General features: G+C 39.0%; 1 protein-coding gene across 1 annotated transcript in view; it reads right to left on the bottom strand.

Moving 5' to 3' along the window:
• Positions 1-23,387, bottom strand: part of b4galnt3b (beta-1,4-N-acetyl-galactosaminyl transferase 3b) — a 117,736-nt gene that overhangs the window by 28,410 nt on the left and 65,939 nt on the right. The window contains 8 exon segments of the mRNA XM_052030002.1: positions 9,394-9,503; positions 11,549-11,692; positions 12,359-12,425; positions 15,441-15,470; positions 15,473-15,521; positions 17,048-17,115; positions 19,324-19,424; positions 21,886-21,976. Of these exon segments, the coding sequence (XP_051885962.1) occupies positions 9,394-9,503; positions 11,549-11,692; positions 12,359-12,425; positions 15,441-15,470; positions 15,473-15,521; positions 17,048-17,115; positions 19,324-19,424; positions 21,886-21,976 (660 nt within the window).

Below are 23,387 nucleotides of genomic sequence, written 5' to 3'. Positions count from 1 at the left end.
TATAGCATGATGATCAAGATCTCTGGGCAGTGGAGAGGGAGATCCATCATTTCTCAATAGCTACATGGACAAGTTACTACCGGGTTGCTCATAACTCTACAAATATATAGGCCCTTCCCGGGTTATGAACGCCCGGGGAGGGCCTACATATTTGTAGAGTCAATAAGTCATTCCTAACCCTCCCCGGGTTATGAATGATTGACAGACACCTGTATATGTGAACCAGCTCCCATAAACATTATTAAATGCAATTGAGAACCAGTCTTGAAAAAAAACCTGTTTACATGTAACCTCCCCACAGTAATCTCACGCCATTGTCTCTTCAGAACACAGGTTGCCAGTTTCACCATGGAATGCCACTTAATAGAGTTGCTTTTAAAATTGACAAGCAATAGTATCTATTGATACTTGTGCACTGATACTCTGTTAAACAATGCAACAGCCACTGATACTTCACGCCCACCGAAACCAGCCATTGGATGTAGGACATGGGACATTCTGATTCTGTACCATTGTAACTAGGCAGGGGAAGAAAATAAGTAACTGTTCATGTTAATTGGCCCTCAACAACACATTCACTACAATACTGTGGAGGCATGGTTATCGTATCAAATGATTTTGTGCATTTTCTGACTTATGGACTAAATTGATTTATGGACGTCTGTAAGAACAGAACCCATTTGTTACCCAGAGATGCCCTATAACCTAGAATGAGTAGCAAGCTGCAGAAAAGATGGACAGGGAAAGGGATGGAAGCTAGAACAAAATATTTTAAGACAATTTGCTCAGCCTGAGATAGGTGACCAAGAAGGGTGTGTGATGACATGAATGCAATCATGGAAGGGAATTTATGATGCATCCTGATGAAAATGGCTTTGGTCTTCTCAATGCTTAATTGAAGGAAGTTTGATCTCATCTGGGAATGAATGATGAAATTACTTGATGAAACAGGCACAGAATAACAATGTTCTGGATAAATAATGAGCCAAATGGTCTTTTTCTACAAATGTATTCTTAAGTTGTCATTTCAGAATTAAATTTAAAAAAACTACAGATGCAGGAAATCTGAAATAAAACCAAAAATGCTAAAGACACTCAGCATGTCAGGCAGCATCTGTATGAAGAGAAAAAGTCAACATTTCAGGTTGAAACTTTCAGGTTGTTTCTCTTTCCACAGATGCTGTCTGACATTTTGAGAGCTTCTGGCATTTTCTGTTTAAATGTGGTATAGTACACAAAGTGGCCACAAGGTGGAATTGAGTAATAAGTTGCACCCACAGTTCACTGCAAGTAAGAACAAAAGATTTGTAAATTTGACCACAATAATTCTGAGATGCAAAGGCTTGTAGCAACACTCAAATTTAATCTCTCAAAAATCAGCATGTCATAGTTAATTCTGAATTTGGATTTGGCAGGTTTATAGTTTTCAATATCATTTTAGATTTGATGCCAATTTTTTGCAGCACAGTTGCACAGCAATAGTACTGCTTCCACATGGCTTCAGCAACTTGTGTTTGATACTGATTTTGGGTGCTGTCTGCCTGGATGTTGCACGATTTCCCTGTGACCATGTGGGTTTCCTCTGGGTTTTCTGGTTTCCTCCAACATTCCAAGATATGTTTTTTTTGGTTAAATGACCACTGTACGCTGCCCCTAGTGAAGGCAGGAGAATCGGGGTGGGGGTGGGGGGGCAGTTGATGGACATGTGGGAGAGAACAGATTACAGGAAGAAGTAGGGTCATGGGTTGGTGGTGGGTGAAGAATAGAGATTTCCAGAGAGTGGTCAAATGGCAGGTTGATGGGGAAGCAAGGTAAGGGCTGATTGCACAATATCACTAGGGGACTTGGGCTGCTTCGAGGAATGCTGAGGATCAGAAGCAGCTTGCAAGCTTGGGAGGTGAGGTGGGGTCACTACCCAGAGGGGACTGAGGCATAGTGGATGCCCACCCCACCCCATATTAGATCCACAGACCCAAACCCTTCCATAGACCCAGAAAAAAAACTACACTTTATGTGATATGTAGATTCCCCGATTTCTCCATTAATTTTTCATTTAAAATGAATTGCATAAAGGACAAAAAAATTTGCAATAAATGATTCAAATTCTAAGTACATCAAATGATTGCCATTGCCTTTAACTATCATTCTTTCAGGAGGGAACTAAAAATTCTGCAAGAGATAGTGCAATCTTCAGAAACAATATGTGATTTAGATATAAACACATACACTGAAAACATAACAGACTTGGAACAAAAACATTTCCACGAGAGAATCCTGTTGTATTGTGATAATGATGGTATGTTTACCATGATGTTTTATTTGCATGTCCTAATAGCATTCTCTATTTCACCCTTACGTCATGTGTGCCAGGAGAAGCTAATCTCTTAATGAAGCTTGAGTGATATAAACAGCTAAAGGATCTATCCCACTCTGTGCTGAGCATCTATGGAATCATTTCATTTTGCACCACATGAGTAAAAGCATCAAGCTATGACTCATTTTCTCTGAAGATGCTCCAACAATTTTCTTCTTCTATAGTTGGCAAATGAAGAAATTATGTAGTAACTGGGACATAACTTTAATTTCTTAAAGTATGATGTTTATGCTTCTCACTGAAAAACTGGAGTGAGTCAGAGAAGCAGCTGGTTTCTTGGACCACATTTCAAAAAAAAACTGAGCATTAAACCAGTAAGGCCAGTTGCTTCCTCAAATTTAGAAACTGCTGTGTTGTGCCAGACTTTGAAGTAAATGGGTAGACTGACAATGGAATTTTCAATTTCAGATTCCATTTTAGCAAGAATTTGCAAGAATTTTGACACTTTAAACAATAGCTTGCGATGACAATATTTTTCTATGAAATTCTCTTATTAGTTTTGCTCTTTTAGCTGAGATACAAAGCTATTTATCCTCAACATGACACCCCTTCTCAAAAAGAAATACTGTACAAAAGAGTTTATTTCACCTTTGGAAAAAGATTTGGCTGTCTTTACAGACCCTGAAAAAGTACCCCTCAAATGTTAGAGATTAACATTTAGTAGGGAATTAATTATCCCTGTTCTTTTAGATAGCCACCTCTGTGACGACCCTAGAACTAGGGGACATGGCCTCAAGATTCGCGGCAGTAGATTTAGGATGAAGATGAGGAGGAACTGATTTTCCCAGAGAGTAGTGAATCTATGGAATTCTCTGCCCAGGGAAGCAGTAGAGGCTACCTCATTAAATATATTTAAGACACAGTTAGATAGATTTTTGCATAGTAGGAGAATTAAGGGTTATGGGTAAAAGGCAGGTAGTTGGATCTGAGTCCACAGCCAGATCAGCCATGATCTTATTGAATGGTGGAGCAGGCTCAATGGGCCAGATGGCCTCCTCCTGCTCCTATTTGTTATGTTCTTATGTACGTGAGATGAGTCTTTTGAAAAATGTCAAGAGGATCTTCTTGATCTTGGCACAGATATAGTCTGGATTCTTGAGTAATAGAGTTCATAACACTTGCTGTTGAGACCTGTGGCTATATAACCACATCATCTGCAAAGATGTTTGACCAGAGGAGTAATGCACTACATATCCAAATCGATCAACAGCCTGCCATAACAGCTTGCTGTTCAATGTTACTGTTATTACAAAATTTAAATAGCAGGTAGCCTGCAAGTACTCCAAAATTTTACCTGAACTTATCATGCACAAACTCTTCTGTCCTAATTTCCTTTCTCCTTCTCTTGGATTCTGATTTATTCTCAAGTAATTGGCCAAAAATGAGCCTTTCACGGTTACCATCCTAGAGTGCCAAATCTAGCCTTTTTACCTGGTGCAGATGGACAAAAAAACCCCACAGAACACCAAGTGGTGGAAGTACATTTGCCTCCAAGAGAGAAAGGTCGGTAACTTAGTGCAGTGGTAGGGGAGAGCTGCGTTATCAGAGGTGCCATTATTCAGGTGAGAAATTGAGCTAAGATGGCAACTGCTCTTTCAGATGCTTATAAATGATCCCATGATAATATTTCAGCTAGGACCACGAGGGCTACCCTGGAGTTCTGGTCAATGCATATACTTCAAATGGCATTTTAGCAGAGTGTATATACACGCATATTTTCCTTTCTTTCTATTTCCTGTGTACAAGCCATAATTTCTCCTTGAAATACTAAAACAAAAAGCATAAGAACATAAGAAACAGAAGCAAGAATGGGTACTCTGCTCCTTGAGCCTGCTCTGCCATTCAATAAAATCATGTCTGATCTTCTAGCTCAGCATCATTTTCCTGCACTACCCCCATATCATTTGATTCCTTTAACATTCAGACTGTTAGTTTTGAATGCAAACAATACCCAAGCCACCACAATGGGCCTGCATCCTGCAAAGCCCTAATGCCAGTGGTGCTAACTTTCCAATTTTGACTGAAGAGGAGTATTTGAATGGGCCGATATGGAGTCATATCTAGTTCTGTAAAAGTGGTGCTCAGTACAAGGGGCACCAGAGTGTCCTACTGACTGTTGATTTTTTTTTACAGGAACATTCAAATAAAAACCCCTTCTCATCACCAGAGGGTGGCTCAAGTGATTTTAAGAAAAGCATGGGAGGTATGACCGTCATTGACAGAGTGAAAGGAACAGTGGAAAGGTAGGTGAATGGAACAGTGATGTGGTGGCATTTATAAACATGGCTAAAGTTATCAGCATCTGACATGGTTAAGAACAATGTTCTGAAGGAACTTAGCAGGTCAAGTAGCATCTCTGGGGGGAAAGGAATTATCAATGTTTCGGATTGAAACCCTGTGTCAATTTTATAGTGGCTACATTAATTGATTATAATCCAAAGCCCTTATCCATCAATCTGTTGCAAGTTCCTGTGTCACCATGGCATATGGTGATTTTGATTTCAGTTGAGAAACAAAAAGGCAACATCCTTACCCAGAATGGTCATTATATGACTTCAGTCCCAGAGCAATATAATAACTCTCAAATGTCTTGGCAGTTGCATATAACAGTTACAAAATAAAGCTGGAAGGATCACTTTGCATTGACCAAGGTAGAACCCTGACAATGACACATTCCTGTTGATCCTGCAAAGTTTGGCTTACTAATCTTGTACCAAAAAGGGACAGCCACTCCATGGACTAATTAAATAATACAGTCACATTCACAAAATCATACCCGTTAAGCCAACAACCCAGATTCACTATCACCAACTCTGGTTTATGAACTGTCACACTTGTAGGATGGACCTATAAGCGGAGGCGGCATAATGCTAATTGAGAGGGAGAGACTGACACTACAACTCCTCGGCAGACCGCATTAAGTGTCATACCATCAGGTCAAACCAGTCCTCCCTCACTTGACGAAAAAGATCTCCTTCATTTGGTGGAAACACTAAGGGGAGCAAAGGAACCATGTACTCCTGTGGAGCTTCAATATCTGTCACTGAGGTGGGTCTGGTAATACTGCTACTGACTGATTTCAGCAGGACACAGACACAATCTCAGGACATCCCTGTCTTTACAGCCAATAAGTTACCTTTTCTACGCACAGTTACTGTGGTAATATAAAAATCACAGCTGCCATTTTCAGAACAGCAAGTACTCACAAACAGCAATGTGAGATGATTAGATTATCTATGTTATTGTTGTTAATTGAAGGATAAATACTGACCAGGACAACAAAAGTTATTCTCCTGCTCTTTAATACTACAGGATTTTTATGCTCCATCTATGAGATTAGATAGGACCTTGGTTTAATAACTCATTTGAAAAACTCTCTTAGTACTCCATTGGAGTGTTGACCAGGACTGAAATAACAGTCAGAATGGCTTGTAAAAGTTGGTCAGAAAACCACTAAAGGTGAGAAAAAAGCTACTCAATTTCATCCTCGCCAATCCAGCTGTTACAAGTGCATCCATGGCAGTATTGGTCATAGTGGCTGCTACTACTCAGCTCTTGTGGAAATTATATCCTAGCTTCAGTGTGCCAACCTCCATACTGTTGTGAGACACTACTTTCTTGCCAAAAATGATAAATTCAGACAGTTCAACATTGTGTTTCTTTGACAATCCACTGTGCCAACTGCATATGAATCACCAGAGAAAATCAAAGGTAGGATACCTGGTAAAATGGGCATCTGCTTGCACTGGTGAACAATGAAGACATGGTAACACACTAACTGTGACAGAAGTGCAGAGGCAATGCTTGTGCTAGCTGGACTTCTCCAGCAGAAGCCTACAGTATTCAAAGGCAGGTGGCAAGAATCACTGGGGCTGCACGTTGTGCAATGATTTGGGCACAGCCTTTGCTAATCCAGCAAACAGGTACCCATTCTCTACAGTGTGGGTGGTGGAGGGTGCTGACTTTCAGTGCAGCAGGCAGCACAAGGACTTGGAGGCAACCTCAAGTAGCTAGGAACACAAAAGGCCTGATTTGGACTGCACTACTTTGATGTGGAGAACATTAATCTGGGATGGCAACATCGACAGGAAGGACATTGGCAGAGCAGAGGAGAGGAAGAAAACAGTTTTACCAAGAGAGGGCAGCAACTCAGCAATCTGTGTAATGTGTTGTGGGGGAGAAAGCTGGACTGCAAAGACAACCTTTGCATATTGTGATAGGGCCTTGATTGCAGCAGTCTGACATTGCATAACTGCAACTGTGGCGCTGAGACTGTGTTGCAATGGAAGCTTTGATATCAGTCATTAGATGCCATGTTATGATTAGATCCATAAGCATACTCACAACATTGCCCACATTTCTAGAAAGGATAAGGGTCCAAGTTCAATGCAAAACCCTGTGCAAAGTGGTGCTAATCTCCTTCATGCTCTTTGACAGGGAACACAGACTTTCTGGCAGGCTTTCCGATGCATCAAGCATTTTATTGTGCCTACCCAGCTATCCTCCTTTATCAGAAAACTCCCCAGTCAAAGTGCATATCAAAGGATTCAGGAGCAGAACTGACATGTGACCTTGCCACTCTGGCAAGCCAGTATCTGCACAACTTTTGCCATCTACTCTGCTACAGTTCACTCATGCAGATCCCAGTGAAATGCTTTCTGCTAAATTGCACATTACCCGAGTTGGTCATCGAGGGCGTGAAATCAAATAACAATAAGTCCTCATCACTCTAGTTTTTATTCCCTTTGCACCTGCCCAGCAAGGTTGTAGTTTCTGGGATTGGAAATGAAGGAGACACAGGGAAAAGATTTTGGTTTGGGAAGAAGAAAAATCAGAAAATTGAGTAAGTGGAAGGGGAGGTGGATGTATGAGGAGGAGGATTAGGCATGAGGATATTATCATTGCTGGTTTCAGCCCTGCCACTGTCCACAGACTTAGCAATACATTTCCCAATAATGACCAGCATAATCTTTTTGATTGGCATTAGGACATGTGGGTGGACCACTTCCACTCTGTTAGCTCCCACCACGTCAGGTTGTGCCCTCTCCCCAACCTAATATTGCAGGAGAACAAGATTTAGCCTTGAGAGTGAAGTGCAATCTGTTTTAGTGATGTGCCTGTCAGGACTGAATAGATGGTAACAAGTGCATGCAATGCAATACGAGTGTAAGGCTTAGTCATGGAATTGTACAGCACCGAACCAGGGTCTTCAGCCACTCTGTCCGTGCCAACCATCAAGTACCCACCTATACTAATCCCATTTTCCAGCACTTGATCCGCAGCCTTCTATGGCTTGGTGATTCAGGTGCTTGTTAAATGCTCCGAAAGTCCCTGCCTCTACCAGTCTCAGGCAGTGTCATTTTAAATTCCAACCACCCTCTGAGTGAAAAAATTCTTCTTTATATATCCCCACCAAAACCCTTGCTCCTTTTCTTAAATCTATGCCATCAGGTTATGGATTCACAGATCTCCTCCATTTGTGTGAAGTCTTTGATCACCTTGTAGCTCAGCACCGAGATTCCTGGGACAGTATTGCTCCCATGTTCCCCTGAGCCATCTGCTTTGATGGCCTTTCATGTGTGCATCAAGAAGGCTCCTAGCAGATACAAGGCTAACACTCCATCTTTCTAGCAAGGCTTTTAGTGGTTGCGCCTTAAATTCATGGAAGCGTCTCTCTGCTGTGTTATGCCATTCTTCATTGTTTCCTAGCTCAGGTTTGCAGCAGGGTACTTGCTGCAAGCAGCTTCAGTCACAATTCTTCTCTTCTTTAAGAAATTTGCTGGTTTTAACTGCTGCTATTGGGTCTCTGATGATGTTTTCAGCCAAACTACAGCTTGGTTGGTGCTGGTGGACATCACATAGTAGGCAACAAATAACAAGCAGATAGCTGGCAACAAGGAGGCATGCTACTTGTATTCCATTCAATTTATCACAGCTTTTTAAAATCCCCTCTCAAACTCACTATTTTCACTATCTAGTACAGTGGATTACCAAATGGGAACTCGACTGCCTCGAAGAACCCTTGCAAGTGGCACACCGTCCTGACACAGAAATATATGGTCACACCTTTATAACCACCATCATATCATCCTGGTACTCCACATTAATAGCACTGTGGGACGAACTTCACTATCTGGTTTCCAGTAGCTCAGAAAGACAACTCCCAACCAACTTCTCAAGGAAAATTAGTGATAGACTATAAATGTTGACTTTACCATTGAATCCCATATTCTATAATGTCAAAACAAGGCATCAGTTAATCATGCATAAAGATCCACAGGCCTGAGATGAGGAGAAGTTCCTTCACTCAAAAGGTTGTGAATTTTTGGAATTCTCTACCCCGAAGGACTGTAAAGCTCCACCACTCAGCTCATTCAAAACAGAGATTGAGAGATTTCAAACATTAAGGGAATCAAGGGATATGGGGGTGGTGCAAGAAAACAGTGCTGAGGTAGGGGATCAGCCTTGATCTCGATGAATAGTGGAGCAGGCACAAAGGGCCACACAGCCCATGCTGGATCCTATTTTTATGTGTTTGTTCTTTCATTTGAGGGTTATGCAGATATCGGCACAAATAAATGTATGAAATGAGATTGACCTCAGGATGCCTGTTTCCATGTTTAATGCATGGAAAATTATTTTTTAAAATTCTTATTGAAACTATTATGGTGCAGTGCTTTTTGATTTCAACTAGCAAGCTGTTCTACGTTGAAATTAGGTCAGAAGTAATTAGATATGGAACCAGATAATAAATCTAATCCAAATATACCGTTCTGCCTTTGGTAATCCCTCACACATCCATTAGGTCATTTTTGGTAAGAGCATGATTAGCAAAACTAGTTTAGAATTGAACTGCATTATAAACAGCACAGCCATTAAGAACTAATTAAATTTGAATTAATATAATGTGAAGCTGATCACACATGATAGGAAAGACACACACAAATCAAATTGTTAGCATCACTGGCATAATACATCTTCCTTAATTCTGCCCACATAAACAGAAAAAAGATGCTTACAAACTGTAATCCTTGGTAACGGAGCAAAGGGAACCCCTTAATTACATAGCTGGGTCTGTAGGCACAATCAGGCAGCACGCTGTGCACATGGGATTCAGCAATTAGAGGCACTGAAAAAGGAATTAATAAAAACTGGTGAGAGAGATGTTATACAACAAGGTCATGCTATTCCCTGCTGAAATAAGTATTATGATCTTATTCATGCAAGTTTTGATAAAATCTTAACTGAATTTAACCGAATGTTCATTTCTTCTTTTAATAATAGAAATCCACATACTTAATTGTATCACATAGGAGCTTTGACAAGGATTAAAAACTTAAACCATTTAGAAAAGAGTTAATGGAACACAGTCTAACTACACTTTAAGCTCCAGTGGAATTCATTTGTAGTTTATAATACATATGCAATAACTTAAGACAACTGGATGATTAATAAGCTGCAGTTTGGTAATGGCATCAATCTCACTCAAGCACAAGTATCACAAACAAAGAGCAATGTCTTCCAAAAGGTTATATTCTTTGGGTGAAAATATGAAATACAGGCAGGCAATTAGAAAGGCACTTAAATAGACAAGGCATAAAAGAATACAGACCTAACCTGGCCTATAGGATAGTGTAGAAGGGCAAAAATGTCAGCATGGACGTGCTGGGTCAAAGAGTCCAGTACTGTGCTGCATAACTCTACGACAAGTGGGTTTGCCTTAACCAGTTTTAGCAATAACGAATAATTTTAGAAAACATAATACCAACAGTAGATGATTGATATGTTTATAAAAGGCCATTATTTTAAAATGAGAAATCAGAAAAACAAGTTAATTTGCATTTAACATGAACAACCCCCAATTTAGACATATTTGAGCACCCCATGAACTAAGCTATTTAATGAGCATACAAATCGACCACTTGAACAAAGCAGAGACTTCCATGTATTTATCTGGAGCCTTGTCTCTGCTTATATAAACATGCTTATGTAAACAGGTTTCTGAAGATGTTGATGACTTGATTGGAGTATAAAAAAACTGGGATGAGCTCTGTCACTGGAGCCTAATTATGCAGAAATTATGCTTATCTTTACTGGAGAGATGAATTTACATTTACAGATTACAAGTGTAATCATATGAAGCAAAATCTTTATGATTCCACCTTTACGTTTGATACACGTGTAAGTGTAAAGTGGATCTTTTTCCACTCCACATCACAACTTAATTATATTTGTTGGAAATCACACACATGCGAGCATCTGACAAGGACTGGATTGGAAAAAGGTGTGATGTACCTTATCGATGACCAAATTCATGAACGAATAAATGCCACATGATCAAGATAACTCAGACAACAAATGTCCTTGGAATTGTATTCCTTAGAAGTAGAAGAGAAAAATGAAACTAAAACTGTCCCATCCAAGCTTTGGAGGGACACAAAAAATGCACTGGTAAACATGTCATCATCTGGCTGCAAACGTGCAATTAATCAAGAATTGCGCTAATTGAATCATCTTATTTCAACACTAGGGCACACTACCACCACAACAACAAAGGCACACCTCTATTTCCTTGCCAACTACAATGGCTTGTTAAACATCGTTCACGATGGCAGTGCACTTTACTGCTTTAGCCTATGAAAGCCTTTATCCACATTCCACATTGATTACAACTTTTCTAAATGTGACGTGCCCCACTGAGGGAAGGTATAGAGAGATCTGACCTGCTGCAACTTACACAACCACAGCCCTAATTAAAACTGGCACAGTATTATGGCTGAGTGATAGGAAGTGCCTATATACAAATTTCAAGATGTATTGCTATAGATAAAACCTCTATGCCTTTATAAGAAATACTACCATTTTGATTGGTACTAACATGCTGGACTTCAGCTGAGTTAGCTTATTAAGACAACTGAAATATTAATGAACCTTTACTTTTGTATAAAATAGTGAAAGCCCTTGATAAGCTGGGAAATTGCAAAGATTATAAAGGGTGTAAGCCTCCTTTACAGCGCATGCCTAAATAGAGCCACCATTTTGACAGCCTACTAATAAAAAACATCTCAATGGTTCCAACCAGACTTCATTTTTTTTCATGACAGCATCAAATACATTGTTTATTAATGCAGGTATGTGCTTATCTTAGCAGCAATACTTGTGGAGAAGCCTTACAATGAAAAAAACTGTCACGAGGGTCATGTTTCAGCATTTCTGCCGGATGCTCATTTTGTGAATGCAAGTAACGGTAATTCTTTTTGTAGCTTGCTGCAGACTGTGGAATGTGCTGTACTTCATTCAGTTTTATTAAGGACTCATCTGAAATGGAAAGAGAAGAATTTTATTTTAAAAGCTGTGCAGAACAATTCCTATTTAAATAGTTTGTTGTCTCCATCTTAGAAATGGATGAGATAACCCTAAATAGTTTTATTTTTATTAGAAATGGACTAAATAGCGCACTAATAGCAGTAATTTAAACATAACTATTTGTTGAAATTAAGCTATATTTCCTAATAATTTTAATACTGTAAAGGCAAGATAGGGCAGTTTAATATCAAGAGTGAACACTAAAATAAGGAAACACTATCCATGCACTCTTCGTTGTTTGGGCAATTCCAATGGAGCCGAATTTTAGAAGTGGAGTTTAATACCTGGTTGTTCTGAGGTGTGCAAAAACAATTACAAATTGTTTCTACAGACATAGGACATACTTTGAGGTTACTGTCATTTATACATCATTTGCTTTTATTCTTACCATTCCTAGCACTGTTTAGTAGTTCCAAGTTATAATAATACTAAAATATAGTATAAATTTAATATAGTATAAACCCACAGAAACACTGCCTATAATAGGATACCCACAGAAACACTCACTGCCTATAATAGGGTACCCACAGAAACACTGCCTATAATAGGGTACCCACAGAAACACTCACCGCCTATAATAAGGTAAAAAATAAAATATAAATAAGGTGCATAACTTACTGATATAAAGTGAAATATACTGAGAATCAATAATGTTGAACTTAAGGCCAGTATTGTGGAGTCGCCACTGAGGGAGAGAAAAAAAGAGTGATGATTACATCAGTAACAAATGCAACTTTGGCTTTTTATTTCTCCGGCAACATCCATGGGTATGTCTTTGCTCAGAGTTCCAAGAAACATTAACTCTGTTCATTTTTCCACAGATGCTGCTTGGCATGCCAATTGTTTCTGGTATTTTCTGTTTTTATTGTCAATGTCGTTCCTGTGGTGTCGGCATGGGCAAGAGCACTTGATGTCTCAGATTTGAGGGGTAAGCCTCAGTGCTGAAAGATAGTGGTCTGAAAATCCAGGGAATCCCTATTCAAATGAGCCATGTGCACGAATGGCTGCTTCACTGGTATTCAGATGACCTTTCAATATTTGAGATATACCCAAACTAAACAAACAGTGATTGTTGTTCACAATGGATGCAATGACCTTCCTCAGACACAACGAAAAGCTCCAGCATAAGAGCCTGCCTATGTGGGACAAGTACAAGTCCCAAGATGCTCAACAAAGTCAGACTGTCTGATGCCTGCTCTGAATCAAGGCAGCACAAATCCCAACTCTATCCTTGGGGATTATCTCTACAATTCAAGCAAATTCTGAAGACAATGAGGGAACCAGATGTTGAATTCCCTGTCCCACTCTATCGTCATCACAGAAAACACTCACTGCCTATAATAGGGTACCCACAGAAACACTCACTGCCTATAATAGGGTACCCACAGAAACACTCACTGCCTATAAAGGGCACCCACAAAAAGCACTCGCTGCCTATAATAGGGCACCCACAGAAACACTCACTGCCTATAATAGGGTACCCACAGAAACACTCACTGCCTATAATAGGGTACCCACAGAAACACTCACTGCCTATAAAGGGCACCCACAAAAAGCACTCGCTGCCTATAATAGGGTACCCACAGAAACACTCACCGCCTATAATAGGGTACCCACAGAAATACTGCCTATAACAGGGCACCCACAGAAACACTGCCTATAATAGGGCACCCACAGAAACACTCACAGACTATAATAGGGTACCCACAGAAACACCCACTGCCTATAATAGGGTACCCACGGAAACATTCACTGCCTATAATAGGGTTCCCACAAAAAACACAAGGACTCAATGCCAGGCCAGAAAAACAAATGAATATTTTCAATCATACTGAATTTTGCATAGCGATGCACAGTGCAAACTCAGAAGCAGAACTGCCAATCAATCCCCCCCTAATTTGCCTGCCTTAGCAGAGAAAGATTGAAAGGGTCTGCAAAATTATGCATTTTAAATGGAAGTACTGCAATATAATCCAGAACATTGGCATTTGTTAAAACTGCTCCCTTTACGAGACCTTTGATCCTTCAGCAGATTGATCTCTGGGATGGTGGCTTTGTCATACAAGGAGAGGTCGAGCAGACTAAGCCTGCACTCTCAAATTAAAGATATGAACTCACTTAAAAATACGAGATTCATAAGGAGCTTAATAGGGGGATATGGAATTGATGTTTCCCCTGGCCTTAACTGAACAGTAGAGTCAAATAATCTCCTCCTGCTTCTAAAGATATCCCAGGCTTGAACAAAGGAGATAACTCACATAAGAACATTCTATTAATTGGCCAAAAGGGACAAATATCTAACACTTTTGCTATCCAAGTTCTCAGGTGCCAGATTAGAGATAATATTGTCTCTGTGCCAGGACAAGGGACAAAATATATTTGCAGAGCCAACACATCCAAAATTTTGAAAAGTTCACCATCAAATCCCTGGCATAAGCTAAAGCTTTTGACAATATCAAGTATTCTCAGAAACCAGGATATAAATCACTGATGATATATCCTGTAGCTCAAAAATCTCAAACTTTAAAACTCAACCACTGGAACTTTAACTATATCCTTAACATAGCAAAAGGTTCCAGGGTGCTTCATAATTATACTTAAACAAACTTTGACACCAAGCCATACTAAAACATCAAGGTATTAGGATAAAAGACCAAAGCTTCAGCCAAAATTGTGGATTTTTAAAGAGCATCATAAAGCAATAATTTTATTAAGTGTCAGAGCAGGTTTGGGTCAGTGAGTGGCCTCCTCCTGCTTCTGCTTGTACTTTGTACGTTCATAGGGAGGGATAGAAGCAGAGAGGTTTAAGGAGAGAATTCATAAACCTACAACCCAAGCAATTGAAAGCCCAGATGATGATGGAGGGAATACAAACGGCAATTTGCAAGAGGTTAAAAATGAGGAAAGATGAGATTTTGGAGGTTGTAAGGAGATTAAAGACAGAAGAGAAAAGGCCATTAATGCATCTGAAGAGTGGGATGACAATTTTAACATGTGACCGCTGTGGGATTCTGAATAAATGTAATGCAGGAAGCACAATGTCAACCCATAACCTGCTACAAAGCAGAAAATACCAGTCTTGATGCTCAGGGAAGCCTTTCTCCGTCACTATGTATCCCTAACAATTCTATAAACAGGTGATGACAAAAGCAGAAATGTAAGGAACCATGAAGCATCTTAAGGACTGATGCCAACAGCAATTCTTTCCCATTATAATCAGCTCAATGCACACTCCCAAAAAGCACAATCATCAGCTAAATATATGGCAAATAGAACCACCACCCCAAGAAACTAACAGATAGACAGAAGAGGATAACCTCTCAGCACTGAACAGATCAAAGAACAAAAACAGGATAACCTACACCAACGGAAAGCCCAATAGTCAGAGAGCAAATGACAATTAATTGGCAAACTCCCAGCATAAATACCCAGACATTGACCATTCACAAGTGAACTACTGATTACTTATAAATTGGGGATCAGCCTCTGAAAAATACCGGAGTTGAAAGAAAGATTTGACAATCCTCTTTATGAGGAATGGGACCCATGAACTGTTATTACTATACAATCTCAACCATATCAAAGCTTCAAATTCAATACTTTTACAGATTTTTAATGTATTACTTCTGCATATAATAAGAAAGCTATTGCAAAAGATTTTTTCTGGCGTTATGATAATGGTTAAGCAACAAAAACTTACAGCAACTTCTACATGATCTGTTCCCTTGGCTATTTTGCTTTATGGAGGACCTCAAAGTAGTATCTCCTGGAGGATGACAACCTGCAGAAAGTGAATAGAAAAAGAATATTGACACCGTAAGTAAAAAACAAACACAAAGACATCTTCAAGCATTGTATCTGTTCTCAGCAGCACACAGTACATTAATTGCTTGAAAGTCATATGGTGATTGATTGCTAATTTTTTTAGTAAGGCACAACATGGGGTTCGTTTCACCTCTACTGCAACCTAAGAGTCAAATTGAGGTGAGCTCTATGATATCCTTCACATAAACAGCCATTTGAAAATTCCAACCTTTTCGTTAAAACAAAAAGGTCATTACCTCATGGGGGCACAGCTGACACCCGTACAAATACACTGTTAGAAGTTAGAAAATACATCTTTTTAGCTCATTCCATTCTGTTCCAATTCTATTCATTATTTATTGCATGTTCCTTATTGAAGCTTTATTGTTCCACATTTTCTCTAATGTTTCTCAATTTCTCTTCTAGTTCCATTAAAAAGCAAAATTATTTCCAGCTGCCTCATTTCTTCATCCCATATCCTATTTATGAGAGGACTCAATGACCAAGAAGCAGAACCAGAGCAATGTGGATAAGAATAGTCATGAGGAGAAAGGGTGGAATTATTTGCTGAGAAGAGAATTGTTAAGGAGAAGAGGAAAAGAGATGGGGAGAAACTGCGTTTAGATTGCTTAGTATAAATTAAGTGTTATTTTCAATTAAATAAATCATGATAATATTGCTAATGATTTGATGATTTTTCTACACATTAATGTTAGCTAAAATTTAGATTCTTGAATACATTAAAACTAACAAAGTTTTCCTCTGGTAGTACATGCGCAGCACTTACAACTTTCCCTTACAAATCCAGTGTCTGTACCAGCTACCAACTTAATGCACCAACTCCTCACCAGTTCTGAATGTGTTTTCTCAATTTGCAAAGTACTTTAAGTGGGTCAGATTATGATCCTGTTGTGCAACTTTGTTTTCTTTCCAAAATAGCAACCATTTTCCTGCCACAGTTGAGTAGAGTTCTGGGAGTGCCCATTGTTCACATAGTAAATGCTACAGTGACTGCCATCCAGGGTGTAACATTCAATAATGCATATATTCTTAAAACTTTGATAACACAATGAACAGTGATCAGAGAGTCCTCTGAGAAACTTGTCTCACAGTTTCAATTCCCATTTTCTCTGAATGCAGCTAACACAATTCTTTTGGAATATTTTTAAAAGATGATTAAAAGTATTATTTGGAATTAATAATCATGAACAACAATCATTATTCTATTTTATTTAACAAAGTTTGACCAATCTTTGCAGCTTGTTCTTTTGGGATTTTACAGTTTTATAAAGGATATTACTATAAGTTAACCTGTGCAGATAATAGCTAATCATTTTTTTCAATATTTCAATGATGACAAACTGTTAAATAACATTTTAAAACTGCAGTCTGTGAAAGGACAACATTTCAAATAAAACTGCAGTCTTGTCTCTGAAAAACAGATAATCTTAAACAGAAATTACATAAGAGAAATGATGTCACTATTTGAAAAATAATACCTACTGTACAGGATTGGAGATTTGACTTTGAAATTTCCCAAATTCTCCTGGGGCTGTCCACTCTTTACCAGTCTATGTTAGAAATCAGAAGAATGATACATTATTTGAATGTTACATGAAATTCTTGCCTCAGGTAAAATTCACTCACATAGGTGTGGGCTGCTAAAAATTCCCCATTTTCCAATAGTGAACTGTAATGAAATTAACACAGAACAGTACAGCACAGTACAGGCCCTTTGGCCCATGATGCACAAAAAGGGCCAAAACAAAATTCCCAACCTCACAATGTGGAAAATCTCTTGAGATTTTGCTATTTGTGTTTGACTGAGTATGCTTTTCTTTATGCCGGATTAGTTTCAATAATGTCCTGACCTGATGGTGCTCCTATTCTTACCGAGCTGTAGGCTAGGTTGCATGCAGGACTTCATAATCTACATCTACTTCTATCCCCTGTGTCCTTCTCACCACGGCTCCTACACCAATGCTCCTGCTCCAACACCAATTAAAAATATTTCATTAACTTCAAAAGAATTCCATAATTCATTAACATTGTTACTTGCTATTTCTGACTAGAAATGAGGTTGGCATTGAACTTTTGAGTTTATATTGCTATACTGTTATCTCACCACAGCAATTAAATGTTGTAACTAGTTTGTAATTTGTCTGCCTGCTAGAGAGAGCTATACTTACTTTACCATATGTTGTTGAAAATGAAGTTTCCTGTCAATATTTTCCTGTGTGCAGCTTTGCTGTAACTTTCGTAGCACAGCAAAATAAATACTACAGGAGGCATTATGTGCAGAGCCAAAGGCGAAGAAATTGGGCTTTCTATCACTATTTTGTTCCCTCACAGCAAAGTGCTTCAAAATTTTGAGGACACAAAGTTTGTTTTTTCACACTTAAATCACCCATTAAATCAGACAGTGCAAGATTATGTGTGTGACGTGTATACCCTTCGTGTGAAAGTATGGAGTGTGGGCAGTAGGTGATGCCAGTCCTTGTGCAATGCTGCTTTGACATCTATCCTGCAAGCTGGTCTTCATCCATCCACACAGTGTTAACTAATGGACAGGAAACTGGAGACTGTTGAAATTGTGGCAAGGTGCAAATCTTTACAAGGTGCAAATTGTAGCAAGTCCTTTACAGGGACCTATAACCAGCTAATTTGGCTGTGATTCCAATGAATGTTCTCTCTGAATGGTCCATTTCTACTGCTGGTCTGTTTTACCCTCCTCTCTGCAACTCATCATCATTCTCCCTGAATCTCAAATCACAGAAATATCACCCTACACTACCAACTTTCCATACTTCTTTTATACTTCTATCATTTAAAGAACCTGAAGAAACACTGATCACAGCAACATAGACTAATCATCCTTCAGCTTCCCATTAATGTTTTTTTGTGCACCTTTGCATTTACTACTGCTCCTGCACAATGCTCTCCCTGCAGCTCCAAGTGGTTAATTGAGGCTGTTGACTTTCAGTGGTTGCAGATGGCCATGATGCAGGACTCTGAATTGCTCAGGGATGAGAATTTGGATTACACCTTCTTTCCATAAATGGCAGCAGTTTTTGACTAACAGCTAATAGCAAATGGATTGGCAGAGGTACGAGTTCTGAGGGAGTAGCAAATTGTGATCCCAAGACCCATAACCGCACCCCTCATGCCTACAATATCTAAATAGCAGTAGTATATTGAAGCTAAGGGCATTCAACCATATTGCTAGAAAGCTTCCGTCCATCAATGAGAATAGAGAACATCTCTTCTCCTTTCCATGTTGCCCACCAGTGCCTCTAGAGATGCATTTGCTAATCAAAGAACACAATACTAATTATGAGTTGCACAAGATCTTGCATTTTCTGCTGTAATACTGTCCTATACGGAATGCTTCTAATTGCTGCCAATTACTCTTAAGAAGTGAGGAGCACATATCAGCGTTAAACCCAGCAGCAAGAGGGTTCACTTTGGCTAGTCATTCTAATGATGACAACGAGGTCTGAGCAAAAATTACTCAAGGACTTCCACCAGCTTAAATGGGACACAGGCCCCACTAATACTCACCGTTTTCGTTAACAACCCACTTCTCACCAATTGAATTTATTTCTCCAGTTCCAATGAACTGAGCATGATTATTACTTCCCCGATGCGTGCTGGCTTGTTGCTTCCATTAGGAAGCTGACTAAATACGATTAGGACCAAAAAGAAACAGTTCAATATCATTGTGTCTTGGGTTAAACAAGCATTTAATTTAGGCCTAGGAGCATGAGCCAAAATCATACCTTTCCAACTCTTGCCAATAGTGTGACATTTGAAGGGTTGTCATCTGCACTTAGCCAAAACTCAGAATTATCATCGGAAGCCACAGCAAACTGAAATGCACCTGAAACATGGAACATTAAGAATAATTAACTTTACATTTGTGCTAGATATGAACTCATGGGGAGGACTAACCCTCTGACAAAGCATTTCGTTTTGTTTTACATATGAATTAAGAATATAAATAATAAGTGCATGTTAGATTGTTTGACTCTGAAAAGAGAGGAAATTATCACAATGGATCCAATCCTATTCTTATCTTAAACCCACCCAAAGCACAAGTCATTTGCTTATGATTAGGAATACCTCTGTCCCTACTGTTGCCTTCGTTGAGAATGGAGCACCAATCACAACGAACTTGAGACCAAGATGGTCTTTAGGCCTAAAAATCACAGCAGGAAGTGCATGCACTCATGAGTCACATCAGATTTATTCCTTGGGCTTCGACAATTCCACTTGTCTACTGATTATAAGTACACACAAAAAGATATCCATGGGATCTTTCCAGTTGTTCCTTTTCACTTCCTACAAAGAGGTACCTACCCCTCATCCTTGGCCATAGAGACAAGGCTGGAATTAACTGTCTAGTAACGAATATCCACAATCTTACATCCTCCTATTATGTACCACACCATACTGGAGGACTATTGGTATATTTGACTTGTATATATTATTTTGGTTTATTACAGGAACACTAGCTTGGCCCAGTTGGGCTAACTTTGTTTTTAATTCATGCATTCAGAATTTAAAAGATCAAAGACTTGTCAAAAGTAACATCTTCTGGGCAATACTTTAAAACAAGAGCAGACTAATTAAACATTATGTTGTTGTACTGTCGTGTGATCTCCTGGCACAAATTAACTGTGATGATTGCTTTTGTAATAATAATTACTCTACATCAAAAGTATCTATTGGTTTACCTTCAACGTCATAATAGTAGGGATCTCCTCAAAATATCAATGCATGCATCTATATAACATTTCTTTAAGAAGAACAGATTTTCTTCTTCCTGTCTCATGAACAAGCTTTGATATTTTAACCCAATATCAACAACATTCCAGAATGAGAATAGTTTCAATAAAAGTGAGGAAGGACAGGTATGTGATGCTTTGCCCTCCAAAACACGTGAACCTCACAAGAAACCATCTCAGCAGAAAGGACAAACATATTATAACCATAACTACACTTCAAAAAGATCTTCGCTGGAAGCAAAATGCTTTGGGTGTCCTGAAAAATCACTTGAAAGCTGCTATATAAATGTGAATCTTTCTTATATGGTAAACTGCTTTTACTGTTTATACAGTAGATTCAATCACCAACAAATGAACCAAGACTGCTCAAGGTATTTCTACTTCTGACCCAGCTCTAATCAGGGAGAATGGATTTTTCACACTTGGCAAGAATTCCATGTCTCCTAATATATGGTATTGCTCATTCTGTTCATTCCAAGGTTATTTATTTAACTGTTTCCTTACCATAAAAGCAACAGATTGTTTCCTTTTGAACTATTTCTTTATTTCACTAAATTGGCAAAAAGTCATTTGATAATATATGACCACCCATCACACAATGAAATTACTTCTCTTTGAAGTGCAATGGCTGTTCTCATATAAACAAATAAAATGGTCATTGTTTGCTAGTAACAACTGTAGAAAAAATTTGTTATGTAGATGACAATAAATCAAATAACTGCACAGATTTCATTAAAGGGGTCCAAGCAAAATATAGTAGAGATACTGCAAACCTTTAATTAGCCAATAGTGCATTCATGCAAAATCAAGATTTCATTATTATTGTTTGCAATTCTTTAACTTAACATAATAAGGATAAAGTCCATCTGAAGACCTATTAAGGCTCAAAATGAGGAACAAATTAAACAACTTTTATTTAAAGGACATAATTCACATAATTCTAACACTCAAAGGTTAAGAAGTCATCTTTCATCTGTAAAAATTATATTTAATATAATATTTTTATTATAATCTTATTTATTGTCTATAATCCTTTACCCATTAAATTAACACAGCAGATTGGCCCTTCACCTATAACACTTAACAGATCTGGATCAATCCAAGGGGAGAGGGGCGGTTTGACTGCTAACTTCTTCACACTCCAAGCATGTAGTACTGGAAATACAAAGTTCAATGATAACATGGCATATTAAATAGCAGTCTCCCCAAATTTCCAGAGTTCAGAAGATTTTATTTTTTATTATAATTCATTTTCTTAAGAAGCAAAACTTTGCACTGCAATACCCAAAATGGAAACTTAAAGCATTACAACCAGATAAACTTCCAGCAGCATATCCTTGCTACATTACTAATATGTTGTTTAAATAACTGGAAGGTTAGCAGAATACCAAAACAGTTTGCTCTGTACACTTGTTTAAAAAGCATTTATTTTTTGTATTTTTTAGAAAGTAAATAGGGGTTGTGCACTACTCACTTGAAAAGCAATGCTGACTTCAGGAAATAGGATTCTTACTGTGGTGGCAGAGACAAGAACCAACAGAGAAGCTAACTTACTTTCCGCATAGGGATGAATGTAGCCAAATATCCTGAGCCCATAGTTGGTCCATCTTGGTGCCACTGCCAACTTCTTGACCACAGTCCGTGTCTGGAAATGAAATGATGTTCACAAAACAGGAAGATCAATCAAATAAAGTGGTCTGTGTTAGTCAGGATTACTAGCACAAACATTTTTCAAATCTCTGGTTCATGAGCACTTTCATAATTAGTTAAAGGCCAATTCAACTTTATAATTCAAATTAATTCTGATGTCTTCTCTTCATCTTGTCTATCTTACAATAATGCAAGTAAACAATAGAGGTGAAGAAAACACACTTTTATTTTCAAGAAATTTTCAGTCTCTTCACCATCCCCCCCACCCCCCCAAACAACAGTCGAATGACATGCATCTTTCCCAGCTCAGCACTTGTACTCTTCCCCCGTACTTGCCTCGATTCCTCTTGGATACACAAATTGGCTTTCTAACACTTAATCAATTCATATCTGATCTGCATCTCCCTAACCACCACTGTATATCCCTTAACATATCATTAAAAAATAAAAATCTATTAATCATGAATGCTTCCATTGATTCGCATTTTGAGGAGGTAGGTTCAGGATTTGTATTAAAGTGCTTCCTGATTTCACACATGTACCATTCTCTCAGTTTAGGCAACTTAACATTCTTGCCAGAAGCAGGAAGAGTTAATGGTGAAACAGGTCTACAGCAGATGCCATCTCCCTGGCCCTACACCCAGCTCTGGAGCATCTGGACAGTAAAGACACCTACATTAGACTATTGTTTATTGACGACAGCTCTGCCTTCAATACAATAATTCCAAGCAAGCTTGTCACCAAACTCCGAGACCTAGGACTCAACACCTCCCTCTGTAACTGGATCCTTGACTTTCTAACAAACAGACCGCAATCAGTGAGGATAGTCAGCAATACCTCCGGCACGATTATTCTCAACATTGGTGCCCCACAAGGCTTCGTCCTCAGCCTCCTACTCTACTCCCTATACACTCACGATTGTGTGGCAAGATTCTGCTCTAACTCCATCTACAAGTTTGCAGGTGATACCGCCATTGTAGGCTGTATCTCAAACAGCGATGAGTCGGAGTACAGGAAGAAGATAGAGAGCTTAGTGGAATGGGGTCATGACAACAATCTTTCCCTCAATGTCAAAAAAACTAAAGAGCTGGTCATTGACTTCAGGAAAGGGGGCGGTGTACATGCACCTGTCTACATCAATGATGCTGAGGTCAAGAGGGTTGACAGCTTCAAGTTCCTGGGAGTGAACATCACCAACAGCCTGTCCTGGTCAAATCACATAGATGCCACAGCCAAGAAAGCTCACCAGCACCTCTACTTCCTCAGGAGGCTAAAGAAATTTGGTTTGTCCCCTTTGACTCTCACCAACTTTTAGCGATGCACCATAGAAAGCATCCTATCTGGATGTATCACGGCTTGGTACGGCAACTGCTCTGCCCAAGACCGCAAGAAGCTGCAGAGAGTTG

The sequence above is a fragment of the Pristis pectinata genome, chromosome 15 (assembly GCF_009764475.1).
Source record: "Pristis pectinata isolate sPriPec2 chromosome 15, sPriPec2.1.pri, whole genome shotgun sequence".
Classification (NCBI taxonomy): Eukaryota; Metazoa; Chordata; class Chondrichthyes; order Rhinopristiformes; family Pristidae; genus Pristis; species Pristis pectinata.
Note: the sequence above shows the minus strand (reverse complement) of the source record. Positions and strands in the feature narration are given on the sequence as shown.